The sequence below is a fragment of the Electrona antarctica genome, assembly GCF_951216825.1.
Source record: "Electrona antarctica genome assembly, chromosome: 11".
In the NCBI taxonomy this organism is placed as follows: domain Eukaryota; kingdom Metazoa; phylum Chordata; class Actinopteri; order Myctophiformes; family Myctophidae; genus Electrona; species Electrona antarctica.
This window is the reverse complement of record NC_136792.1, coordinates 40,027,313-40,051,375: the sequence shown is the minus strand read 5'-3', so window position 1 is coordinate 40,051,375 and position 24,063 is coordinate 40,027,313. Positions and strand designations below refer to the sequence as shown.

Here is a 24,063-nt window from a genome sequence, read left to right as displayed (position 1 = left end):
TTGAGGTTGCTGTCCCCTCAATAAACCTTAACCATTGCTTGACTCCATTGGCGTAGTGTTGTATCTCTTATTCCTATAAACTCTGGGTTAGACTTTGGGTTGTAACAATTTGAATATTATGTCTTGCCTTTCAACATTCTCAGGGGATGGATTTAGCAGCCCAGTGGGCATGATGAAACATCACAACCCAGGGTGCAGAGACTGAATTAATGAAATTGTCCAACAGCTGCGGGTTACAATGTTGCTGTGAGAATAGTTTTTGAGTGGAGTAAACAAAAAATAATAAATTATATGTTTGCTGTACCTTTTTATTGTGCTTAAAGATTCTTATGAAAATAGCCTACATTGTTTGGCGATGGATTCAGTTAAATCGGTACACCTAATTCATTGTAGCATGTATTATTTTTTATTATTGTATAATGCAGTTCAAATACTGTATAATTCAACCATTTTCATAAGCAGGCAAGCATGACCATGCATTTGCAAAAACAAAAATAGACATTATAATGCTATGATTTTAGGCTAGAAAGTGCCTTCAACATGCTCTCTGCATACAAAAGGGAAATAATGATTTGATACAGGTGCAAACCAATACAAACCAGAACAGGAACAGGAATTTGAACCACATGAATGGCCTGTACCCAGCTGTTCAGCCTTTCTGTGTAAACAATATACTGTGTGTGATGTTTCTTATCTTATCTCAAAGAATGGTAACTCAGCAGTGGTGCACTTTGTCAACACAATCTTTGTACATTTTTCTGAGGAGCAAAACGTAGAGACTTTTCTCTTGTACCTTCCTGCATGGTAGAGGTAAACAAAATGATACTGTATGTGCTTTACAAGCAGACTATTTAAACTTTTGTGCCTGAACAATTTGGTCGCCCTTGAACGCTGTAGTCTAGGCTGGTTCATCCCAGAAGGAAAGCTCGACAACAATCTTTTGCAAAAAAGGTTTTTGCCATAATAACACCCATAGGGTTGTGACGGTCATGGAGGTTTTCCTGACGATCAATCTAATCGATCAGCATACCCGTCTCGGGATTTGAGTATAGATAATGTTCCATTGTAACTCGACACCGACTGGTCCATTATAGATTTTTTACACAATATATTTTTTAAGATTCTGTCCCTATCGGGATGTAACTCGAACGGTGCAGAGACAGCTGAAGCGGATTGTGTGAACCTCGGTGGTGCCTCTCGTGGCTCAAGTCCACTTCAGATGGCACATCTCCGTAGTGTTTTTTGAGTGGTGCAACCACTCCAAGGAACAGCAATGTCTGTGTTAACCTATGTGTGTGACTATGTGTTAACCTATGTTTGTGACTATGTGTTAACCTATGTTTGTGTGTGACTCATGTGTGACTCATGAGTACCAGTAGGGGCGCTGTCGTGCCAGAAACAGAGAGAGAGAGATAGTGCTGCACTGTTGCCTGCTAATGAGAGAGAGAGAGAGAGAGAGAGAGAGAGAGAGAGAGATAGAGGGGGGTGGGGGGGTGCAAACCACTCCAACAACTGGCTTTGTTAGTACCCGTGTGTGTGTGTTTGTGCCTGTACGGGTGAGCATGGTTGCTATGGTTAGTGTGTGGTCACTGACATTACGTCAGACCACAGCTGATCAGGCTATATAAGACCTTGCACCACTCAGTTCACACAGGTGTGATTTTTCATAATGTTGAATGAAACCCCCTGTGTTGTCAATGTATTTAGAAGAATTGATGATTCCATAATAAAATCACACCCATGTGCATGTGAAGTGAGGGCGCTCTTATCATCCTCCATCATCTCATTCTGGCCATTCACAATTCACATCTTCACTTCTCTGTCCTCACTTTTTATCCAAGTCATCAAGTCCTGAAGGCTAATCCTCAAGGCTAATCACTTGTGACATCCCCAATTCACCACTCACTTCACACAAAGTGTGACTGGCGGGATCCCTCACTTCACACAAAGCGAGGGCCGCTCTTATCAGCATACTGTACATCATCATACATCACATTCTGTGCTCAGCCAATCAAATCATCACAAATGTAATTCCGGCCAATCACTTTTGGCGCCTTTCACTTTTCTGCCCTCACTTTTCTCTTCTAAAATGTACTTTTCTCAGCCAATCAAATCATCCCCATGGGGTGATCAGCCATGGGGTACACAAACCTGGAAAGCTGGGCATAGAAGGGGCTAGCCTAGCGCCCCTCAAAAAGTATCACACTCTACTGCTATACTGTCCAGAATCAATAATCTTTGTGGATCTCTGATGTCATGTCATATTGATGATGTCAGTCTGGCCTAAATATGGAGGGATGGTGGCATGTTGGATTTGAAATTATGAATTCACAAAATGTATGTGTTACGGTTCAAGACATAAAGATGTGATGCGGGCTGTTATGGCACCACCATGAGACCAATTTCTTCCTTGGCCTATGGTGAGTGTACGTCCACTGTTTCACTCATCAGTGCCCGAGATTAGCTGTTCAGAGACAGAATCAGACAGACAGACTCGCAGGACCAAATTCATTCGGCCATTCTGGCCTGGCAGGGAAACAAATCACTTAGCCTACTATACAGCTACTTTCATTTCATAAAGGACCACTGTGTGACTTGTGGCATCATCTGGCATGGGATATTTCCAGAACCTTCCTGTACTGCCATATAAGGGGGATAAACAGGCATTAGATTCCATGTTTGGCCAACTCAACCTATCAGCTCCACGGATTGGCAAAGCTGCATGTGACACTTGTGCCGCTGTATCAATATGAATATGGTAGTGCATGTCTACACGAGAGGACTCCATTCTTTTACAGAGCAAGAAAACAAGTTGTGTTGAAATGTTGCGATGGGTTGCACGTCTGAGAGGAGGACCAAGACGATCAACAGAGTCAGAGTCAGATCTAATTACGACGGTGGCTGTGGGACAGAATATGTATTTCTTATGGGAGATTTGGACGACCAACGACGACTTGCAGACGCGCAGTCTTACAGTGCACGTCTTAAACGCAGTATCTTTGTGTTGGATGACGTTGCCCCCAGTGGCAACTAAAGAATGCCCCTTTGACTGTCAAGGCTACTATCACTACACATCTGTGCTGATAGCTGATAGCATCTACTTCTGGGGAGGCAGAAGAAACATGGAGTTCTCCACAGTGCTTTATACATATGACGTCAACAACAACATATGGTTAAAACACAAGGTTTATGGGACCGTCCCAGAGGGGGGGAGAATGAACCACTCAGCCTGTGCCTTGGGGAAGGTTATGTATATACATGGAGGACACAACGACCTGCAGCAGACAGGTGACATCCACAGGTTGGACACCACTACAATGGTTTGGTCTTTAATTAACACCAGGGGCACTCTGGCACCCGTTTCTTCATATCACTCTGCCTGCATCATCGGGACAAAGATGGTTGTATTTGGGGGCAACGGGAAGGGAAACGGAAACATCAAAAACATCAGAATTTTTGACACAGAGACCAACGTCTGGCTGAGCACACCTACACAGCTTCCGCCAGGAGCGTATTCTCATTCTTATTATGAACTTTCATTCTTTGCCAACAATGGAGAGCTGTACATATTTGTTGGCAGCAACATCTTCAACAACTTCAAGAACTATCTGTGGAAATTCAATCCAGAGAACCTCTCCTGTAAGAAGGTTCAGCCCAAGGGCCATACCAAAGGCCTATGTTCATATATGAGCATTCCATGGGACTGTTGCAAAGTGGGAGATTGTATATTTGTCTTTGGATATGAAACGTACTATGACTTCCGCAAGTTCCGCATGTATATGTTAGACTTAAGTCCTAGTCTGAAGATGTTATGCAAGGTAGCAGTTATTCGGTATCGTCTAGAGAAATCAAAACTCCCACACAACATCAGGTGGGAACTGGCAGCCATGAATGATTACCACAAAAGGATGAGGGAATAATGGTCCTTACTGCTTTAGGATTATGTGCTATTACAGAAACAAGTAGTCTTTTTGCCAGGTGCTTGAAAAGACTACATTTGCTACTTCTGTACTAGCAACCGTAAAGACGACCCTAGTAGACACTTCTTCATGATTGGCTGCCTCTAAGCCAATGGGAGACTTACACATAAAACCCATAGTCTGCTTTTGTGTAAGTGGTTAACACCAGTGACGTTGGGCGGATACATGGGGCTAGTGGCAACAGAAACTAATGTTATAAGCAAACTAACTGGAGCTGAGGTGAGGAAAGCCATAACAGAACACAGTGAGTAAACCAACAAAAGAACGTCAGAAACGAATGGAAACAACGGCCGGGTGGTTGTGACTGAGAAACAGGTTTTAAAATAAAATAAAATAAAAAAGGAAAAGATGCACAACTGAGACCAAGGAGCAGCACTTAGTTGCTGCACCTGGCAGTTATGACTCGTCATTCCTGTTTTACCCCTTTTTCTCCCCAATGTAGTCGTTGTGCCAATTAATTCCTCCCCACACACATTTGAGTGTGATTTTAGCAGTGATTTAATGGTATTTTTACAGGTCTGCCTAAACATGCTACTAAACAAGCTGATTCAGAGCTCTACTGCTTAAGTCGTCACTAACTGATACAAGAAAGGGGCTCATATCACTCTGCAGTTCTTAGATCTTTACTCTGGTTTATAAAGCACTGAACAGTTTAAGGCCAAAATACACATTTCAGATCTTCGTGTGAAGCATCAAGACCTCTCAGGCCATCTGTGATAGGTCTAAACATGGGGCGGCAGCATTCTGTTTGTACTGTATGCACCAAATGTCTGAAACAAGCGTCCAGACAATTGCAGGTGTCCTTATATAAGGTGTTTCTTATGCACTTGGCTTAATGTTTTTTTTTTGAGGGGTGCTACCCCTCCTATGCCCAGCTTTGTGTGTTTGTGTGTACCACATTTGTGATGATTTGATTGGCCAGTTCTGTGTGTTTGTATGTACCACATAGTGATGAGGCCGAGCACAGAATGTGATGTATGATGATGTATGCTGATGACGATAAGAGTGCCCCTCACTTCAATAAGTGAGTGCCCCTCACTTATTATTTAAGCAGTTTGAAGTGAATCGGTCCAAGTTATGACTGGGATGGACAGAAAGACGGGTTTTGTGAATGTATAGATATAGATAAGGCAAGTAGGTTGGTGTGTTTTATCATCATATCGGCAAGGAACGAGGGTGTTCCCCTTTTCAACTGCAACAGACCCCTGGGAGTCGGATTGCTGAGGTGGAGCGTAACACATACCATCAGCTCCCAATACTTCTCACACAACTTGGTTACCTAAGTGGTCCAAAGTCGACTGCTCTACCGACTGAGCTCCAACAACTATTACAATCATAATTGTTATTATTCATGGAAATGTAAGTCCTGAGGATGGTGGGATAACCACAAGCATTCCAAGTTGTTCAGAGTGATAAAACACCAGGGGTTCCCATAGCAGGGTGGTGATGATGTAGCCACAAAGCACAATCTCACCCTATGTTTCATTATGTTTCATTGTCTTTGTAACAAACACTTCTTTTTGAGTGGTGCAAACCACTCCAATAACCAGCTTTGTCTGTATCTATGTGTCTATGTGTCTATGTATGTGTGTAGTCACATCAAGTGGGTCGTGGTCGAGTTTGTTTTTTGGAACGCATCTCATAACGCATTCCCAAATTCAACCAACAACTAAATAATAAACACAATATGAGAATTTCCTGTGCCCCGGGGCATGCTGTGAAATCAGGAGATATTACACGAGTTGTAACTTGTTTGTCAGGCCCGAACGTCCACTCTGTGACGCACGCAGAAGCTTCTGTGAAGTACAAGTACTTAGTCTCGTGTTGCCAGACCGTTGCCTCTTGCATAGTTGTCTGGCTATGCAAGACTAGTGAAGCACCAAACAATGGAAGCTTGCCCTCACTTTTGCACATCCAGAGCCGAAGGAGTCTACCTTTCTATGTCTATGAGTCTCCATGCCATCCCCAAAGGCAGCATTCAATTGGACGCAGCATTTTGTGTTTAAATAATTTGTCCTCTGTGTAGAAATCCATGTTGTATGCCTAAAAAGTGCCCTTTTAGGGAATTTCAGCCCCTGCCTCTCTAACATTCTCAGCACGTCCCTGATAAATTGACAGAGTAGCTAATAGGTATTTCTCCTTTTAGCCTACAGGCTACAGCTGCACAGTGCTGCAGCCTGGTGGACAGTCAGAGAACATCATAGTCATTCTATGTTTCCTACAGCTCTCATCCTGTAGTGTAGCCTATTATATTTTTATCCAAAGTTACCAGGTGCCCAAGTGAAGCACAATAAATCTGTGATAAGAATCGTAGACATCTTAATATGTCCAGCTTTTGGTGTATGTAACCCAACACAAACATTAAATGCCATTGACAATGAATGGACAATTTTGAGCGTTTGTGAATTCACGAACATTGATGATGAAGGTGAGGACGCAAATTGTGATTGGCATTTGGCACGATGATAAGATAGCGCCCCTCACTTCACACGGGTGTGATTTTACTCTTTAGCCTATAGGGCAGGCCTATACTTGCTTTCTGTTTCAAATACGACCGTTTGACAAAAATAATTGAATTTCCTAAATTCCTCCCCAGGAAAAAGTGATCGCTAGAGATAGGGAGGGGCGAGGGGTAGAGAGAGAGAGAGAGAGAGAGAGAGAGAGAGAGAATCTCCTCGCGTGACGTAACAGTCTGGTCCCGGCTCCGTCCGTTCTCGTCTTTACCGGAGGGAGAGTAGTAGCCCAGTATAGTTGCTCCTTTCGAGCGTCCTGTGACGGCGAGCTGTGGTGCAGTTCACCGGTTGTCTTCTCCATTCTCTCCGCTGTCTTGTCCGTGAGATATTCTACAAGCTGTGAGGAAGGAATTGACACAAGAAAAAAGCAGCTGGGACCCTGATAATTATCTGGAGAGAGGGCGAAAAGGCGCGCGCGAGTGTGTTTGTGTGTGTGTGTGCGTGTGTGTGCGCGCGCGTGTGTGTGTGTGTGTGTGTGCGCGTGTGTTTTTGTGTGCGTGTGTTTGTGTGCATGTGTGTGTGTGCGTGTGTGAGTGAGTGAGTGTGAGAGAGGGGAGAAATAAACGGAGAAGAGGAAGGAAAGAGGTCACCGTCCTCTGGCTGAATTTCCCCGCTTTTGCCGGAGAGAAGATGCTGAGAATAGTCGACGTGGTGGCTTTAGTTGCTGTTGGGCTGTGCGCCGCACACACCGGCAAAGGTAGGTGAAGGACAACTCTCTCCATCCCCCCGAACTGCCCTGCATGCATGCGTGGTGGTGGTGCGCATCTGACTGACAGTGATACATACAGTAGGCTATGTGTCATGTTGCTGTTGTTGTTGATGTGGTCAGGTGGCCGTCGTCTCCAGATAGCAGATATGGATGGATGGATGTTGAAAGATTATTGAAAGATCATAAATTGGCGAGGTGTGTTGTGCATTTGCTTTCTGACTGTGGATCTGGACGGAATCCAGTCCGTCTAGGAGGCCACTTTAATGATGCTTTTTGGGTCTGGCTGTTGTAGTAGGAAAAGGTACGCTAGGAGAGCGCAGCTTTTTACTGTTGGGACGTGTCACTTTCTTACTACGACATTTAATTTTATTAAGCCCAAAACAAATCAAGTGCTGGCTACTCTAGGCACAACCTACTCTTTGCACCCCAGCCCCACACAGCCCACCCTGCAATTAAACTAAAATTAATCACGTGATGGTATTTTGGTAGGCCTACTTAGTAAATTTGATTAGGCAAAGAAGTTAGAAACAACTTGACCTATCATCAACACATTTGCTGCTGCATTAGCCTCGGAAACCCAGACGTTTTTATTTCCAGGGAGACTCAATTTGACTGTGGATAGCCTACAGACAGATTCAGGCTGATTTCATAGGTGCATGCGTGCTATTATTGTGCTTCACATTGGTTAGCTCTGTCTACACTACAGTGACGGTTAGGCTATTATTATTTATATTATATAATTAATTTGCATTCAAAAGCAGAAATGTGTTCATGGACTTGGTATGCAATACATGGCTAAATCTGTGTATGTTTTCTGTGGGAACCTTAATTAAACTGGCAGCTGCTATTAATGAATGAGCCGAGGAAGGAGCTGCCTCTGCACATAAGACAAGCCCCCATCCTCCAGGTGTTTAAATCACGCCTCAAGACTTACCTTTATTCCTTGGCATTTCCAAGCACAGTATGAGATGTTTTGATGTTTAATGTGACACTGTGCATGTTGTTTGTTGTTTTTTAATGAAGTTGTGTTTTTTAATATTTTACTGTAAAGCACTTTGGTACAACGTTGTTGTACCAAATGTGCTATATAAATAAAGGTGGTATGGTATGGTATTACTTTATTTGGAGTCGGGCATGTTTCTTCTTAAGCCCAGTGGGCATATATGGATGGAGGGGAAGTTGCATTATTTGTCAGAGCCATTTGCACATATATTTAGTTAGTTTGGCATGTGCCATACAAATAAACAGCTTGATCAACAGGTACATAGGGCTAATCAACTCCCTGTAGAAAGGCACTGTTGTTTAGGTGGCAGAATAACAAGTCAACATCTGTCAATTCTGTCTAGCAGCAGTACCTCACTGCAGGTGAAGTGGCTGTTCATATCCCAGAAATGGTTAGAGAGACCCCCCTGCTGCCTGCATGGCTGGCTGTCTGTGGTCTGGTTGTAGACTTACAGGTAGAGATGTCCCGATACTGTATCGGTATCGGAAAAGTATGCACATTTGAGTGAGCACATTTGAGTGATAGTCTGCTATTAACACGAGATGGAATAAGTCATTTTCTTTTTTTAAATTATTATAAATAATATTCTCTGGTATCGGTATCGGCTAACACAGAAATGGTGGTATCGGGATCGGATCGGGACATCCCTACTTACAGGTAACAGCTAATGGGGAGGCCACAGGCCATGGCCTCATCCAGAGGTCAGGGTTTGGCTTCGTTTCAATGGAATTCGTCTGCGAGCAACAATATAGTTTATATTGTTATATTGCGCTGTGCTCTGCCTCTGTGTGCCTGTGTCATCATGCTTGCTTGCACATGGGTGCATAATGCATATTGTATAACAGACAGTATGTTGGAATGTATCAGTGTGTGTGTGTGTGTGTGTGTGTGTGTGTGTGTGTGTGTGTGTGTGTGTGTGTGTGTGTGTGTGTGTGTGTGTGTGTGTGTGTGTGTGTGTGTGTGTGTGTGTGTGTGTGTGTGTGTGTGGCAGCCAGCTATAGCTCACGTACACAGTGTTGTAACATTGCAGGTACGATCACTGCACTCGCAGGAAGCATTTTTCTATCCAGAGCGTCACTGTGAAGTAAACAAATTACTGCCGAGTCAATGGGGGTGGAAAACACAAGCGCACCATGCTTCTAATTGAGTCCCCTGGGCTACAGTACAGCAGGGCTACATTCATCGGAAAATATGAAGTCCATTGTCTCAGGCAGGCCTGTCTTCTATCCGTTTCAACATTGCCCTGTGTTGTCTATCTTATTTCCCACTCCAATTGGCAGCAACCGTAGCCCCAAGAAATGACAAATGCAAAGTGTTATATATCCGGACATCCCCCCACCCCCCCCAGCTCCTCCGTATCCATTTTTTCTGTTTTAATTTTACAAATGACAAGTGAAATGGTGCATCCATGTCCTGTTTAATGACAGAGAGGCACCTCTGGAGGAAGAGGACGCCAAGCTGTTTTCTAGATAACTTTGAAGCACCGTTGCACCTGTCATTTGCTATTTAACTACCGTTTCATTCAAGGGAACCATGGAGGTGCAAATTCCTTTAATCATAGTCACCCTCAAGTCATAGTCATACATTTACACTTTCAGAGGGTGTGTGTGTGTGTGTGTGTGTGTGTGTGTGTGTGTGTGTGTGTGTGTGTGTGTGTGTGTGTGTGTGTGTGTGTGTGTGTGTGTGTGTGTGTGTGTGTGTGTGTGTGTGTGTGTGTGTGTGTGTGTGTGTGTGTGTGTGTGTGTGTGTGTGTGCCCACTGCCCACAAAAGAGAGCAGCTGACATGTTGACAGCAGCCAAGTATGCAGAAATGGGCAAGGCATCGCCAAATGCCATTTACAAAGGTATTATTGCATTTACAGACATACACTGAGGCTCAAACGATTCCCCTGGTACACAAGAGTGTCTGTGCTCGACAGGGGGATTCTTTTTTGGCGAGAAGCAGCCAAAAATCATAGTTTCTTTTTTTGCCAGCCAGCGCTTCCCAGAGCCCAGTTCTTTGTGTAATTCCAAGCAATAAGAACTCTGAATTTAGATAGCTCATTACCTCTGCAAATGTATTCTAATTTGGCTTCCCGCTGTGAGACTCTTTGTGGGTAGGACCTTGGGCAGCTTTATAATTCTCCTGATAAACACCCTATACTTTTTTCCCTTTAAATATCCGCCTAGTTAGAATGCAATTTTCGCATTTTTCGGGCATGGCCTGGTAATGAGATTTACTGCTGAGTAAGACCAGTGTATATAACTCCTATTTGACTGAATTCTGAAACCTGACACTGAAGATTTGTTGGATGTGTTGACATTGCCCTTAAGGCTATTATAATTGCATGTGTGTGGGTGAGAGAGAGAGAGGGAGAGGGAGGGAGAGGGAGGGAGAGAGAGAGAGGGAGGGAGGGAGGGAGGGAGGGAGAGAGAGAGAGAGAGAGGGGGGGAGAGGGAGAGGGAGAGAGATGTGGAGAGGGGGAGAGAGAGAGAGAGAGAGGGAGAGAGGGAGAGAGAGAGGGAGAGGGAGAGGGAGAGGGAGAGGGAGAGGGAGAGAGAGAGAGGGAGAGGGAGAGAGAGAGAGAGAGAGGGAGAGAGTGAGGGAGAGAGATGTGGAGATTGAATTGGAGATCCCGTCAGCAAATAAAAAAGAGGTGTGACAAAAACAAGAGGCAGATTTATATCTCCCATCCGGGGAGGGGAAGTGTATTATGGGAGCGCTACATAAATCAATGTAAGGCAGCTAAGGCTTAAATCCGGGCCACTGAGACCAGGGAGCCTTACTTACCCCCTAAAACACTGCTCCATCTTCAGCCTCAGTGATCTCAGTGCGATGGAGGTACAGTATGGAGAGAAGCTGATCCCTGTACAGCTCATAGATAACAGGGATCATTGTGGATTCAGGGGCTGCAGGTATGGGTGACTGCCAGGTTAGGTCACCCATCTTAACACTGCCCTGATATCAGAAATAGAAGGCTATGACTCTGTGTTGACTACGTGTGTTAAACTGCATTGCACACAGGAGGAGAAGGGCTGCAGATACTAGACCAGCTTACTTGGACGAAGGCAGAGATTAAAATACAGCGCGTTTTGCGTCCCAAAATGCAGTATATAAGTAAGGGACGCAATAAACCAACGACCTCTGCATCCACGGGATGCACTAGACTAGTGTACTCAGCATGTACAGTAATAATCCACGTGAAGAAATAAATACATTGCGGTAAAACAATAATACACGGACACGGTCATTTTGCATGGCCGCATCTGACCTCATCCTACGTTATAAACAATACAATCCACGTAGGAATCGTTGTAGAACCACTAGTTTGTAATGATAACACGGGCGCCGCCATCTTGCTCAGAGACAAGCGCTGAGCGGTGAGCGGAGTGCAGCCTCAAGACCAGAGCTGTTTAGAGAGAGAGAGTGCCGACAACAGAGCTGTCAGTGACTCATGCAGCTCCATGAATAAACAGTGAACGGAGTTGTCGCAACTCTCTTATCTAAACGGCGACAGAAAGATTTAGGGGAACATTTTTGAGCATGACAAGCAGAGTAGACTTGAATGGGAAACACACGTTGTGTAACAAACGCTGACACTGTTGTATGTTGTGCGTTGTGGACCGGTGCCACCACACACATTAAAATGTCCCCCCAAAAAAGTGCCAAAGCCAACTGCAGGGCAACAGAAAATATTAGCAACCCTATTTTGTCAACCTAAACCCAAGTAATCTGCTAATGATGTGCACAGCCTACCTCTGCTTCTACTTCATCTCCATGTTAGTTTTGTAGCATTCATTTTTATTTTGTATGTATTGTGTAATGAAAACAACATAAAGATTTATGAGTTATTACATATTTCATATAGCCAAAATAATATGAAATATGTAGAGCATTTTATTCTTATTTTGCTAGCTTTAGTTATAATAATCATTTCTTCTTCTGTTTTCTACATGAATATATAAAATTAAATGTATTTATGTATAAATGTATTATGAATATGACTCTGTGGGACTCATACAATGTCCCTGGGACTCATCTAAAAGACCATCCCTGCATCCCGGGACTCATTACATTGAAAACCTATTTACATCACTGCCAAGGTTAATAATAATTGAGTGTTATTGCAAGTTATTAGAGTGTGTATAGGATATGTGCTGCTATAGCTCTCATGCTGTTTACTGAGAGCCATGCCAAGACTAGTATTGCTTGATTTACATCCACCATATTCTTTCATTTTCTCTTAATATTCTAGGACGCATGGGTCTTCTAGGGTAGCGTAGCTGGGGATTTTTTCCTTCCTTTTCTGTATATTTTCACAGATGCAGGCTTTGCGGGTGGTATTGAAAAAGCCTTAGTCCCTGAATGCGGCTATCAGATCCTGTTGTAATGTGCTTATCTAAGACATTCGTATTCCGTCGTGGCCTACACTTAAAACTGTTCTTTTTCTTGACTCGCTCTATCTATCTTTCTCCTTTTTTCCGTATTTCTTTTGTACTTTAGTCTCAGTTACTACCTTCCTCAAGACACGAGGGAATTGGAGAGCTGTGGGTGTGAGATCAGATGGTGTCAGTGTGTAGTTCAGGTGGTTCACTGAGCTGACTGGAGCAGAAAGAGGATGGGCGTCTCCCCCGTCTTACTCTCTCTTCTGACTGGTCACGGCAGACCATACTTGGCAGTTGATGTTCAGACTGTCAAGGCTCATTGATCTACCCTGTAAAGATGACGAGAGGATGATGAGCTTCTGTAGAATTCTGTTTGTTACTGTTGACCTTCTGTTGTCTGTTTGAGCAGTTTTGGGGAAGAGAGGACAGGGAAGGAAAGAAGAGGACGGCAAAGGAGAGGACAGAAGATGACATGAGAGGACAGGGAGAGAAGTGGACAGGAGAGAACAGGGGGTTGAGAGGACAGGAGACAACAGACGAGGAGAGGGTAGGGTAAGGACAGGAAAAAGGGATGGCAAAAGTGATAGAATGTTACTTAGAATGCAGTATGAGGTTCAAGTGTGTAGGTGCTTTGGTCCACTTCATTTTAATGTGTCAGTGTTTAGTCCTGTTTTAGTATAAAATGTGCAAGTTCCTTCTCAAGCCTACGTGGGAAATCGAGGCTAATGCATTACAATGGTGGCGGTGCTGCGATGCGGGCGCTTTCCTCCTCCGCTCTGTTGTTGTGATCGCCACTTTGGAATATTTTTGAACACTACTACAAGCAATTACACCGTTTTAAAGTGGATTTTCATGACGAGCAACTGGCCCTTGAAAGGTTGTGAAAACACGGCAGGGGGGTCTGGAACACGATTGTTTAATCACGGCATTAAAACTGTTAACCACAGTTCGGTGCCTTTACCATAATTAAAATACATTTAATCACACCCAATTCATGCCTAAAGAAATGTTAAATATAAATATAAGAACAGCCATACATGGTGGTCTCAAAGAATGTGAAAGTAGGCATCATACAGGTATTTATGCTCAATTTAACTTGATGAATACCGGTAATAACCTTTACGTTTCACACTCAAGCGGGGCGAAATGTGAAATTAACACATTAAGCTGAAGTTGTAAAGTGGTATAATAACTATATACCAAAGCTATGATGAAGCTTAATTTCTTTGTTCAGTTCTGTATCACTGTGTAGCTGATAACTGTAGCAAATGGATGAAAAGCATAATACCTGGCTAGCGCTGCAGTGTTGATTGTGTTGACTAAAACTATTACGAAAAATGTTCCTCTACTACAGCAGGGGTTCTCAACGTTTTTGGCCGGGGACCCCCGGAAATGCTTTGGCAATGTCTCGGGACCCCCGCCCCGCCCCCTCCCGACCCCCAATATAAATTGACTGCTACAATAACCTTAACCCATTTTGGGCGGGAACCCCTTTTGGTGTTTTAAGCATTGTTATAATTTAGCTATTGAAAAATAGCAGATCTACAAGCTCATAGCGCGCCACCGAGTGGCGCGCTACGAGCTTGTAGGTCTGCTATTTTTGAAAAACGTGAAAAAAAAGAAAAAAAACTTAATTAAAAAAAATAATTTGGGGACCCCCTAAAATATTTTGGCGACCCCCCGAGGGGTCGCGACCCACGGGTTGAGAACCCCTGGTGTAGCTGATAACTGTAGCAAATGGATGAAAAGCTAAATTGCATAATACCTGGCTAGCGCTGCAGTGTTGATTGTGTTGACTAAAACTATTACGAAAAATGTTCCTCTACTACAGTACCTTTTTCACAGACGAAAACAAAATAACAAAATTAAAGCTAAGCTATGATGACTAAAACTATGACAGAATATGCTGACAATTTCTTCAATAAATCAAACTACACTAAAATCTTCTGGAGCGGGGAACACTGTGGTGCAGTCGGTAGTGCTGTCGCCTCACAGCTAGAATTGGATTACAGTTTAGGCAATTGGCACCGGGTGAAAAATGGGTTACAAAATCGTGGTATAAATAAAAATGTAGGGAACAAAATGTTATGGAGGGACTAGTGGAGAAGAGATCCAGTAGAACTACAGTTGGAGGCCATCGATATTGTCCTTTTCTTTTTGCTGAGGTTTGCGTGATCTGCGCAAAAGGACAGTTAACCCATTTTGGGCGGGAACCCCTTTTGGTGTTTTAAACATTATGTTATAATTTAGCTATTGAAAAATAGCAGATCTACAAGCTCATAGCGCACCACCGAGTGGCGCGCTACGAGCTTGTAGGTCTGCTATTTTTGAAAAATCGTGAAAATATTTATTTCAGAAAACTGGAGGATTTAGAAGGATTTTTTAAAATTTTGAGGTCAGGCCTAAATGGGTCAAATGATAAGGGACAATATCGGTGGCACCCAACTATAAGTCATTTTATGTTTGGTTGCACTTGAATGTTGCTCTCTGAAAATAGCAGATCTACAACCTTACAATGTGTTGCACTGCAATGCGTTGTGACCTGGTAGATTGGCTATTTTCATCATGCACCCAACTGTGAAATCAAGCATTGCGACACCATCAAGGCCCGCCAAAATTCATTTTAGTCGACTAAATCAACTGTAGATTTAGTCGACTAAAATCTTATGATATTCAGTCGACTAAAACTAGACTCAATTTCACATTACTAAAATATGACTCAAACTTAACAGAAATTAATTAAAAAGACTACAATTATATAAAAAATCAGCACTGCCAGCTATCAAGTAGGTATATTCAATATCCATTGCAGAGTCACCCCAGTTTCTAGCACTGGTTATTATACTGTATTGCAGAATGAGAGAATTTGGGGAAAGCGATGCACGTCTTGTGCAACAGTTACTCATGGATGGACTGACTTAAATTAAATATCCTACTTTTGCACAGCAAAATCCAAACAAGCCACTCTATCCATTCCTTATCGATCTGAATGCATTAAATATGATTACCTATGAAGTTAAGCATATAACACAGATATTTATCATATTACACTACACTGCTGTTGTTGTGTTTTTTGTGGTGGTGGGGTTGGCTTCAGGTAGTTCTGTCTAAATGTGTTTGTATCCCTGACAATGATAATGCCATGGCCTCATTGGCCTGTTGAGAGCATTCCACCCATTTCATCAGCCTAATCTAAATATAATTAGACCTCACTAATGCCCATTATAAGGTGAATTGTTCCCAGGCGTAACAATTATTTGGGACAGTCTGCCTTCTCAGTAAAAGGGGCAAACCTTTGGAACTCCTTGCCTACGGGTCTAAAATATAGAGACGGATGGTAACGTGTTCTACAGAGGACTCAAACTATGGTTGAAATCAAATCAACTGTGCTCTCACATGTATAGTGTCTGACTGGTTACCTGAGAGATTATGTTTACTTTTGTTTTATATGTCAATGTAATGGGTATTGTAAATTTGTTGTAAAAGTATATTTTTAGATTAGATGCATTTGCATGTATTTTTCGTAAACGATTGTTTTTAGTATAGGTAGTTCAAATTTGTATAGAAAGGCCTAACCAGGGACTAGGGTTGCAAATTAGCCTTGGCTATGTACAGTACAACGCAACGGTCTCATGTTTTTATAACTTGATACATTGTTTTTTGTATTGTCCCTGTTAAATAGACGTAACGTAACATTTCTGTCCACTCACTCGCTGTGTCTCAGCGGAGGTCTGTGCCATCATCTGTGGACACATACAATCTGCGTCACAGTGCTCCTCGCTCCATTTTCTTTGGTCTAGTTTTTATTTGTTTACAAAATTGTCAGTGTATTTCGTCATAGTTTTTAGTCATCATAGCTTCGTTTTTATTTAGTTATTTCGTTTTTCGTCTGTTAAAAAGGTAGCCGAGGAAATGTTTTGTCATAGATTTTTTTTCGTCCACGTTTTTATTGATGCAAGAAGAAGAACAATGGCTTCTATTTCAGCACACTAACTTTCTATAGGAAGAGAAAGGCTGTACGTGCTATTCGCTCGGAATTGTCTTATAATGACCATTAGGGAGGACCAATTATACGAAGAGGGGTTGAGTGAATGGGTGAAGTGCTCCTTTACCACTGACAACGCTTTGGCCAAATACTCCTAATACTCCTACCGTGTGTGTGTGTGTGTGTGTGTGTGTGTGTGTGTGTGTGTGTGTGTGTGTGTGTGTGTGTGTGTGTGTGTGTGTGTGTGTGTGTGTGTGTGTGTGTGTGTGTGTGTGTGTGTGTGTGTGTGTGTGTGTGTGTGTGTGTGTGTGTGTGTGTGTGTGTGTGTGTGTGTCACATTTAGTCAGGATAATTTCCCTCATTAGAGGATTTAAGTGGTTCCTGCCATATAGATTACTCCGTTATAGTCAGGTGGTTGGCCTGTGGCATCCAAGTGCTCTCCAGTGTTTCTGAGGTCCTCATCCGCCACCACTTCAATCTTCTCCCTTCCTCCTCCTCGCTCTCCTCCGTTTGTCCGATCACTCTCACGGCCCCAATCTCACCAGCACCACGCTCTCCATTTGTAAAAGCCAGACACTGTGTGTGTGTGTGTGTGTGTGTGTGTGTGTGTGTGTGTGTGTGTGTGTGTGTGTGTGTGTGTGTGTGTGTGTGTGTGTGTGTGTGTGTGTGTGTGTGTGTGTGTGTGTGTGTGTGTGTGTGTGTGTGTGTGTGTGTGTGTGTGTGTGTGTGTGTGTGTGTGTGTGTGTGTGTGAACTTCCCCTGCTCTACCAGCTGGATCTGTCTGACCACATATGAAATGATGAGAGAGAGAACATGCAAGGAATTGCCTTTAGAGATGAGAGACAATGACTAGCTTTTCTTTCTGTTCCATATGTAAATCTATGTACTGTACTCCGTACACTGTATGGTGAAATTGCACAAGTGTGTTTATTATTGACAAATATATTTCTGTATGTGCTCCACACACACATTTGCACACAAGGGCCACAATAAGCTCCCAAGCTTTCCAATCAATCAATCAATCAATCAATCAATCAATCAATCAATCAATCAGTCAAGCAAAAAGGTTAGCTCTGCTGCATAATCGGCAGCAGTGATGAATGTCGATCGATCGTTGAGTTACTCTAAGATTAAATTAAAGTTGGTTTGGCAGCAGGGTGATTGATCCTGAGGGAGGTCACAGACACTCACTCACCCAGGGGGTGATATCAGGCAGTACTGTAGGTCACAGACACTCACCCAGGGGGTGATATCAGGCAGTACTACTACTGTAGGTCACAGACACTCACCCAGGGGGTGATATCAGGCAGTACTGTAGGTCATAGACACTCACCCAGGGGGTGATATCAGGCAGTACTACTACTGTAGGTCACAGACACTCACCCAGGGGGTGATATCAGGCAGTACTGTAGGTCACAGACACTCACCCAGGGGGTGATATCAGGCAGTACTGTAGGTCACAGACACTCACCCAGGGGGTGATATCAGGCAGTACTGTAGGTCACAGACACTCACCCAGGGGGTGATATCAGGCAGTACTGTAGGTCACAGACCCAGGGGGTGATATCAGGCAGTACTGTAGGTCACAGACACTCACCCAGGGGGTGATATCAGGCAGTACTACTACTGTAGGTCACAGACACTCACCCAGGGGGTGATATCAGGCAGTACTACTACTGTAGGTCACAGACACTCACCCAGGGGGTGATATCAGGCAGTACTACTACTGTAGGTCACAGACACTCACCCAGGGGGTGATATCAGGCAGTACTGTAGGTCACAGACACTCACCCAGGGGGTGATATCAGGCAGTACTGTAGGTCACAGACCATCACCCAGGGGGTGATATCAGGCAGTACTACTACTGTAGGTCACAGACACTCACCCAGGGGGTGATATCAGGCAGTACTGTAGGTCACAGACCCTCACCCAGGGGGTGATATCAGGCAGTACTGTAGGTCACAGACCCTCACCCAGGGGGTGATATCAGGCAGTACTGTATAGGTCACAGACCCTCACCCAGGGGGTGATATCAGGCAGTACTGTAGGTCACAGACCCTCACCCAGGGGGTGATATCAGGCAGTACTGTAGGTCACAGACACTCACCCAGGGGGTGATATCAGGCAGTACTGTAGGTCACATACACTCACCCAGGGGGTGATATCAGGCAGTACTGTAGGTCACATACACTCACCCAGGGGGTGATATCAGGCAGTACTGTAGGTCACAGACACTCACCCAGGGGCAGTACTGTAGTCACCTGGTTGTGCTGTATAAGCCTCCACCTTTGGCCCTTTATTTATGTTATACTAGTGGTTTTCAACCCTTTTCATTTCAAGGACCATTATTTATTAACCTTGTAGACCCGAAACTAAAGAATATTTTGTTGTCGTTGGATAAGATTTTGTCCACAATTCCATGCTGTGTTGATGTTGGTAGTGGTACTATTAGGAGAGATAACAGGCAAATGTTGATCAAAATAACAATTCTTCTACATTCTCCAAATGTGTAGACTTGTAAATTAACTGATTATTTTACCAATAATTTAACTTTTGAGAGCATAAAATGAAACCAAAAGTTAAAGATCTATAAGGGTCCAATTACCAACTCTCCATCATTTAGCTGGGGACCACCTGGAACCCCCTCAAGGACCACTGGTGCTCCCCATACCACTGGTTGAGAACCACCGTTTTATACTCTTATGGTTTATTTCATGGGTGGGCAACTTTGAAGATGGAGAATAGTTCCACACTCACTCCAGAGGATCACATTACATACTGTCGTCGCAAAAATAGCAGATCTACACAAAACGTCGCAGTGCAACACGTTTTGAGCTTGTAGATCTGCTATTCTTGCTATATTTGAATTGAAATCCTGAATATTTTTCAATATTATTTGAATTGGAATCCTGAAAAGTAACTTAATTTCAAATGCATTTAGTTATACTGTAGGACAGGTTACTTATGTTAACTTTATTAACTTAATACAAATACATTGGACATAAAAAAGCCATTCAGCTACTAATAGACATGTTTGGAATTGTAACACTTGATATCAATAATATATCAGTATTCTGATATTAACATGCATGCCACATTAAGTGAAGGTGGGGGCCGGGGCCACATGTGGCCCAAATTTCATCATTGACATTGATCGAGACCAATTAAATTGGCCGGGTCCTCAAGGAACACAATTGGCCATACAAAGCTCATTAAAATTGCTGATAGATACCGGTAGTCAATATTTATGATGTTGCTTACTTTTGTATCTCCAACATAATTATTGCGAACGCAGTGAGCATTTACTATGAGACCCAGCAGATCATGTCTGTGTGTGTGTGTGTGTGTCTGTCTGTCCCGCTGTAACACCACCCGCCCACCACCAGAGGGCGCAGCTGTATCACACACAAAAACACACACACACATGCACGCACACACACACACACACACACACACACACTCACGCACGCACGCACGCACGCTCGCACGCACGCACACACACAAAACTTAACTTAAAAAAAACTTAACTTACAAAAAAACTTAACTTAAAAAAACTTAAAAAGGAAAAACTCACCCAGGGGGAAAGAAAAACTTAAAAAAAACTTAACTTAAAAAAAAACTTAACTTAAAAAAAAAACTTAAAAAGGAAAAACTTTAAAAGGAAAGAAAAACTTAAAAAAAAATTAACTTAAAAAAAACTTAACTTAAAAAAAAACTTCAAAAGGAAAAACTTTAAAAGGAAAGAAAAACTTTAAAAAAAACTTAACTTAAAAAAAAAACTTAAACACAAAAAAAGAGAACTTAAAAAAAACCTTACAAAATTACGTAATTTATTCTAATTGTTGTTTTTGCAATTTACGAGCTGCGTTCGCTTCCCGCGTTCGCGCGTCTTACTTGTATAGAATATATCATCCAGCCCAATTGTACACATTGAGAGCAAGTGAGTTCATGTCATGTTTTCATGTTTATGAGACTTTCATGAATCATCATAATTCCACCCCTGTTCCTTGAAAGCCTACGTGTTGCATTGCAAACACATGGGTTTTGTCAGACAGCCTGTACAGTACACAGACAGTTTCATTGAGAGTATAGTTTGGAGCTGGTTGGTATTGCATTAGTCGTTGTGAATGCGAATGTGTAGCGTTGAGTGTTCTTCACAGTAGAGTTCTCATCGGGCCTGAAAATTAAGGCCCGGCCCTACCCTACCCTAACTGGGTCGGCCCGAGGCCCGGCCCGACCCTAACAATTACCATAATGTCAGGCCCGAAAACCCGAAAAAGCCCGAGTGAAAAAAAAGAGAAAAAAAGGAAAAAGAAAAATGCCACTATATGGCCGCGGCGCCGTGGATTATTGAGACGAGTCAGACGACCGTGTCAGAGAACGCACTAATAGTCTAGTCGCCCGAAATAAAGGATTTATGAAACAATTTCCAGGGGTGAGTAAACATCTTCTGATTCAAAGTAGCAGCGATCCTCTGAAGTGACGCAGTTAATTATGTCCAATAGGCTACTGTCCCGTTAACAAAGTGCAACTTTTTCATCATTCACCGTTGTGCAACAGTCCCGAACAGAGCTATACAATATTATGACAATTGTCAACTTGGCTATAATCTACTAGGTTACATCGTTTACATAATCATTGCCTCTCAAACCCACATACCACGCGTAATGTGCGTTGCCTAACCAAAAGAACAGACATACAAACCATCAACATGCCGCTCGATGGCGTGTCGAGTCTGTCGACAGCTTGCAGATCTTTTATTTTGGGCAGTGGGCACACAACGAGGCGCGCTGCGCTGGGGAAATGAAATAGCTGTACAGCGCGCTGCGATACGATTTGTAAACCAAATATAGCTGTAGCCTACAGTGTGACTGTAACATTGCTTGGTCATCATGTAACTATATTACGTGTATGCAGGCGCTTTCATAGTTATATGGAGCATTTACCGTGGTGACGTTGATTAGGTAGCCTAATTTAGCTTATTCAACCAGCTGGGTTCAACGAGACAGCAGTGTCTCGTTAAGCCCCGACGTTTCCAAAACGAGCTATTGCGGATGAATCGATGGTCTTATAAAACATTTAAGCATATGGCAAGTTAACTTAAGTTATATAGTTGATGCTGAGCAGTAAGCAGCTCATTTGGTTGGCAAACCAGAGGCCAGCCAGCGGTAGCAAGTTCAACAACCACCGTTCTATTCTGTCACTTTGGTGCGCTGCGCTGCTGCTGATCATCGCCTCCTCCTCCTTCAGTCACATATATAGTATATCGCCTAAACTGTAAAAGTTAATCGCCAACATTCACCAGCTCAGCCCTCTTCATATTAAATAAATAGGCTACATTACACAAACAACAGAATTGTTATTTTTGTTATAATAAAATTATTAAAAAAAAAATCAGAGCCCGAGGCTCGGCCCGGCCCGACTAATTATCGTGCATTTTGGGCCCGGCCCTACCCGAAAATGTCGGGCCGGGTCGGGCCGGGCCGGGTTCGGGCAGAGATTGAGAACTCTACTTCACAGGTGGCATTGAGAAGCACCCACTTATTACATGATTCTTATTTTCTTCATTAAAGCAGCTCTAACATGAATTTAAAAAAAGTTGTTCCTATGTCTATGTCCCTCAAACTTATTTCTAATGGTTTAGTTTGAGCCTCAATCACCACTCTGTTATAACCAGTCCATGGCATTTATTTTTTGCTTCTGAAGCTGTTTTAGCTGCAGTTTTCCCAAATCCCATCTCACACACACACGCACGGACACGCACGCACGTGGCCCCTTTGTGATTTTGCCTTGATGATCGTGTTAAATGCTCATCACTTGCGTGTCTGTTCTCAATTTCAATTAATCTGTCCATTTCCCCATGAAGGCAACAGTTGTCCTCCCATATGCTCTCCACTTACAACCCAAACAAGAGCTGGCAGCATAGATGCTGATGTACCTATGTCTGTTAGACACACACACATGCACGCACGCACACGCACGCACGCACGCGCGCACGCACGCACGCACGCACGCACGCACGCACGCACGTGTGATTCAAATCTACACGCTCACATGACACGGGGTAGGGAAATATACTATTATTATGGTGCTGTTGGAACGCCACACACACACACACATACACGCGCACACACACACACACACACACACACACACACACACACACACACACACACACACACACACACACACACACACACACACACACACACACACACACACACACATAGCCTGCAGGAGAGAAGAGCCTTTCACTCCTTTCTCCTTTCACCTCAAGAGCACAAGGTTACCCACCATCTTTTTTAGCTATCTGTGTTCTTTATATGCGGCGGTGGTGAGTTTCATATATACTGTGTCAGTGGCCCTGGCGTGGGTCCAGCGCGCCAGCAGATGCTGCAGCGTCTGTCGTCCAGCTGAGGCGATAATGATGGTCTGGGAGTGATGGGAGAGGAGCTCTCTCTGTGTTACACTGGTCTTATCTCCCCCTAACGTCATTAGCCCATTCTGACCTGAGATCAGATTCTACAAAATGTCTTCTACATCCTGACAGTTTTCTGATAAAGCTATGTTTCTATGTCAGTCGTTCTTCGATTTTTCAAAAATAGCAGCTCTACAAGCTCGTAGCGCGCCACTCGGTGGCGTGCTATGAGCTTGTAGATCTGCTATTTTTCAATAGCTAAAGCATAACATAATGCTAACACCAAAAGGGGTTCCCGCCCAAAATGGGTTAGGCTGCAGCTATCACAGTTACTGTATCTCCACTTAGGGAAATATGAAATATGACTCATCGCATATTTCTGAACACGGGTATGCTACTCACTTTGTCTTCTTGTTTTTATTCTTGTAATTTATCATAATGTCAACATTAAATTGAATTTCATTTTCATTCATTTTTCAGATATTCAGATATCTAGTCGCCTCTTCCGCTTTCTACAGTATGTGTTATAGATTTTTACATAATGTAACTTAAAGGTAGGGTAAAGTCATATTGTTTTTACTTTTGGTTAAAACAAAACATTGTTTGTTAAACGATTAAAGTCACTCTATATTCTGACAGTACTCGTTGCTCGGGTGTTTGTCGAGTAACAGGGATCTCCACATCCCTGCAACCCTTTAATAAACAATAAATACATTTTCAGGTGGGTGGCAATATTTCAGCCAATCAAGAGAGTTTATTTTATTTATTTATTTATTTATTTGACAGGGACAAAGCTCATTAATCAACATGTCAGTTTTCACATCAATGTAAATGGGCCAGAGTTAGCCAAAGCTAAATTTCATCTGTAGTCCCTGGGCAGGCTCTTAAGAAATGAATGATAAAAAGAAAGACATAGTGTAGTGTGCCAGCACACAACACCATGCGTTGATGCCTTGTGTGCATATGTGCCAGCACCCAACACTATGTCCATACAAAAGCACAATACAAAACAGATAAAAGAAAGACAATAGTGTAGTGTGCCAGCACACAGCACCATGCGTTGATGCCATGTGTGCATATGTGCCAGCAC

At 43.1% G+C, this 24,063-nt stretch overlaps 1 protein-coding gene across 1 annotated transcript in view; it reads left to right on the top strand.

Annotated features, from left to right (window-relative positions):
• The first annotated feature begins 7,052 nt into the window (after window positions 1–7,052).
• The window catches only part of LOC306932591 (calsyntenin-2-like), a 297,254-nt gene continuing 280,243 nt past the window's right edge, over window positions 7,053–24,063 (top strand). Inside the window, exon 1 of the mRNA XM_079514444.1 lies at window positions 7,053–7,190. Within this exon, the coding sequence (XP_079370570.1) occupies window positions 7,124–7,190 (67 nt within the window). The 5' untranslated portion in view covers window positions 7,053–7,123. The remainder of the gene's footprint in view (window positions 7,191–24,063) is intronic.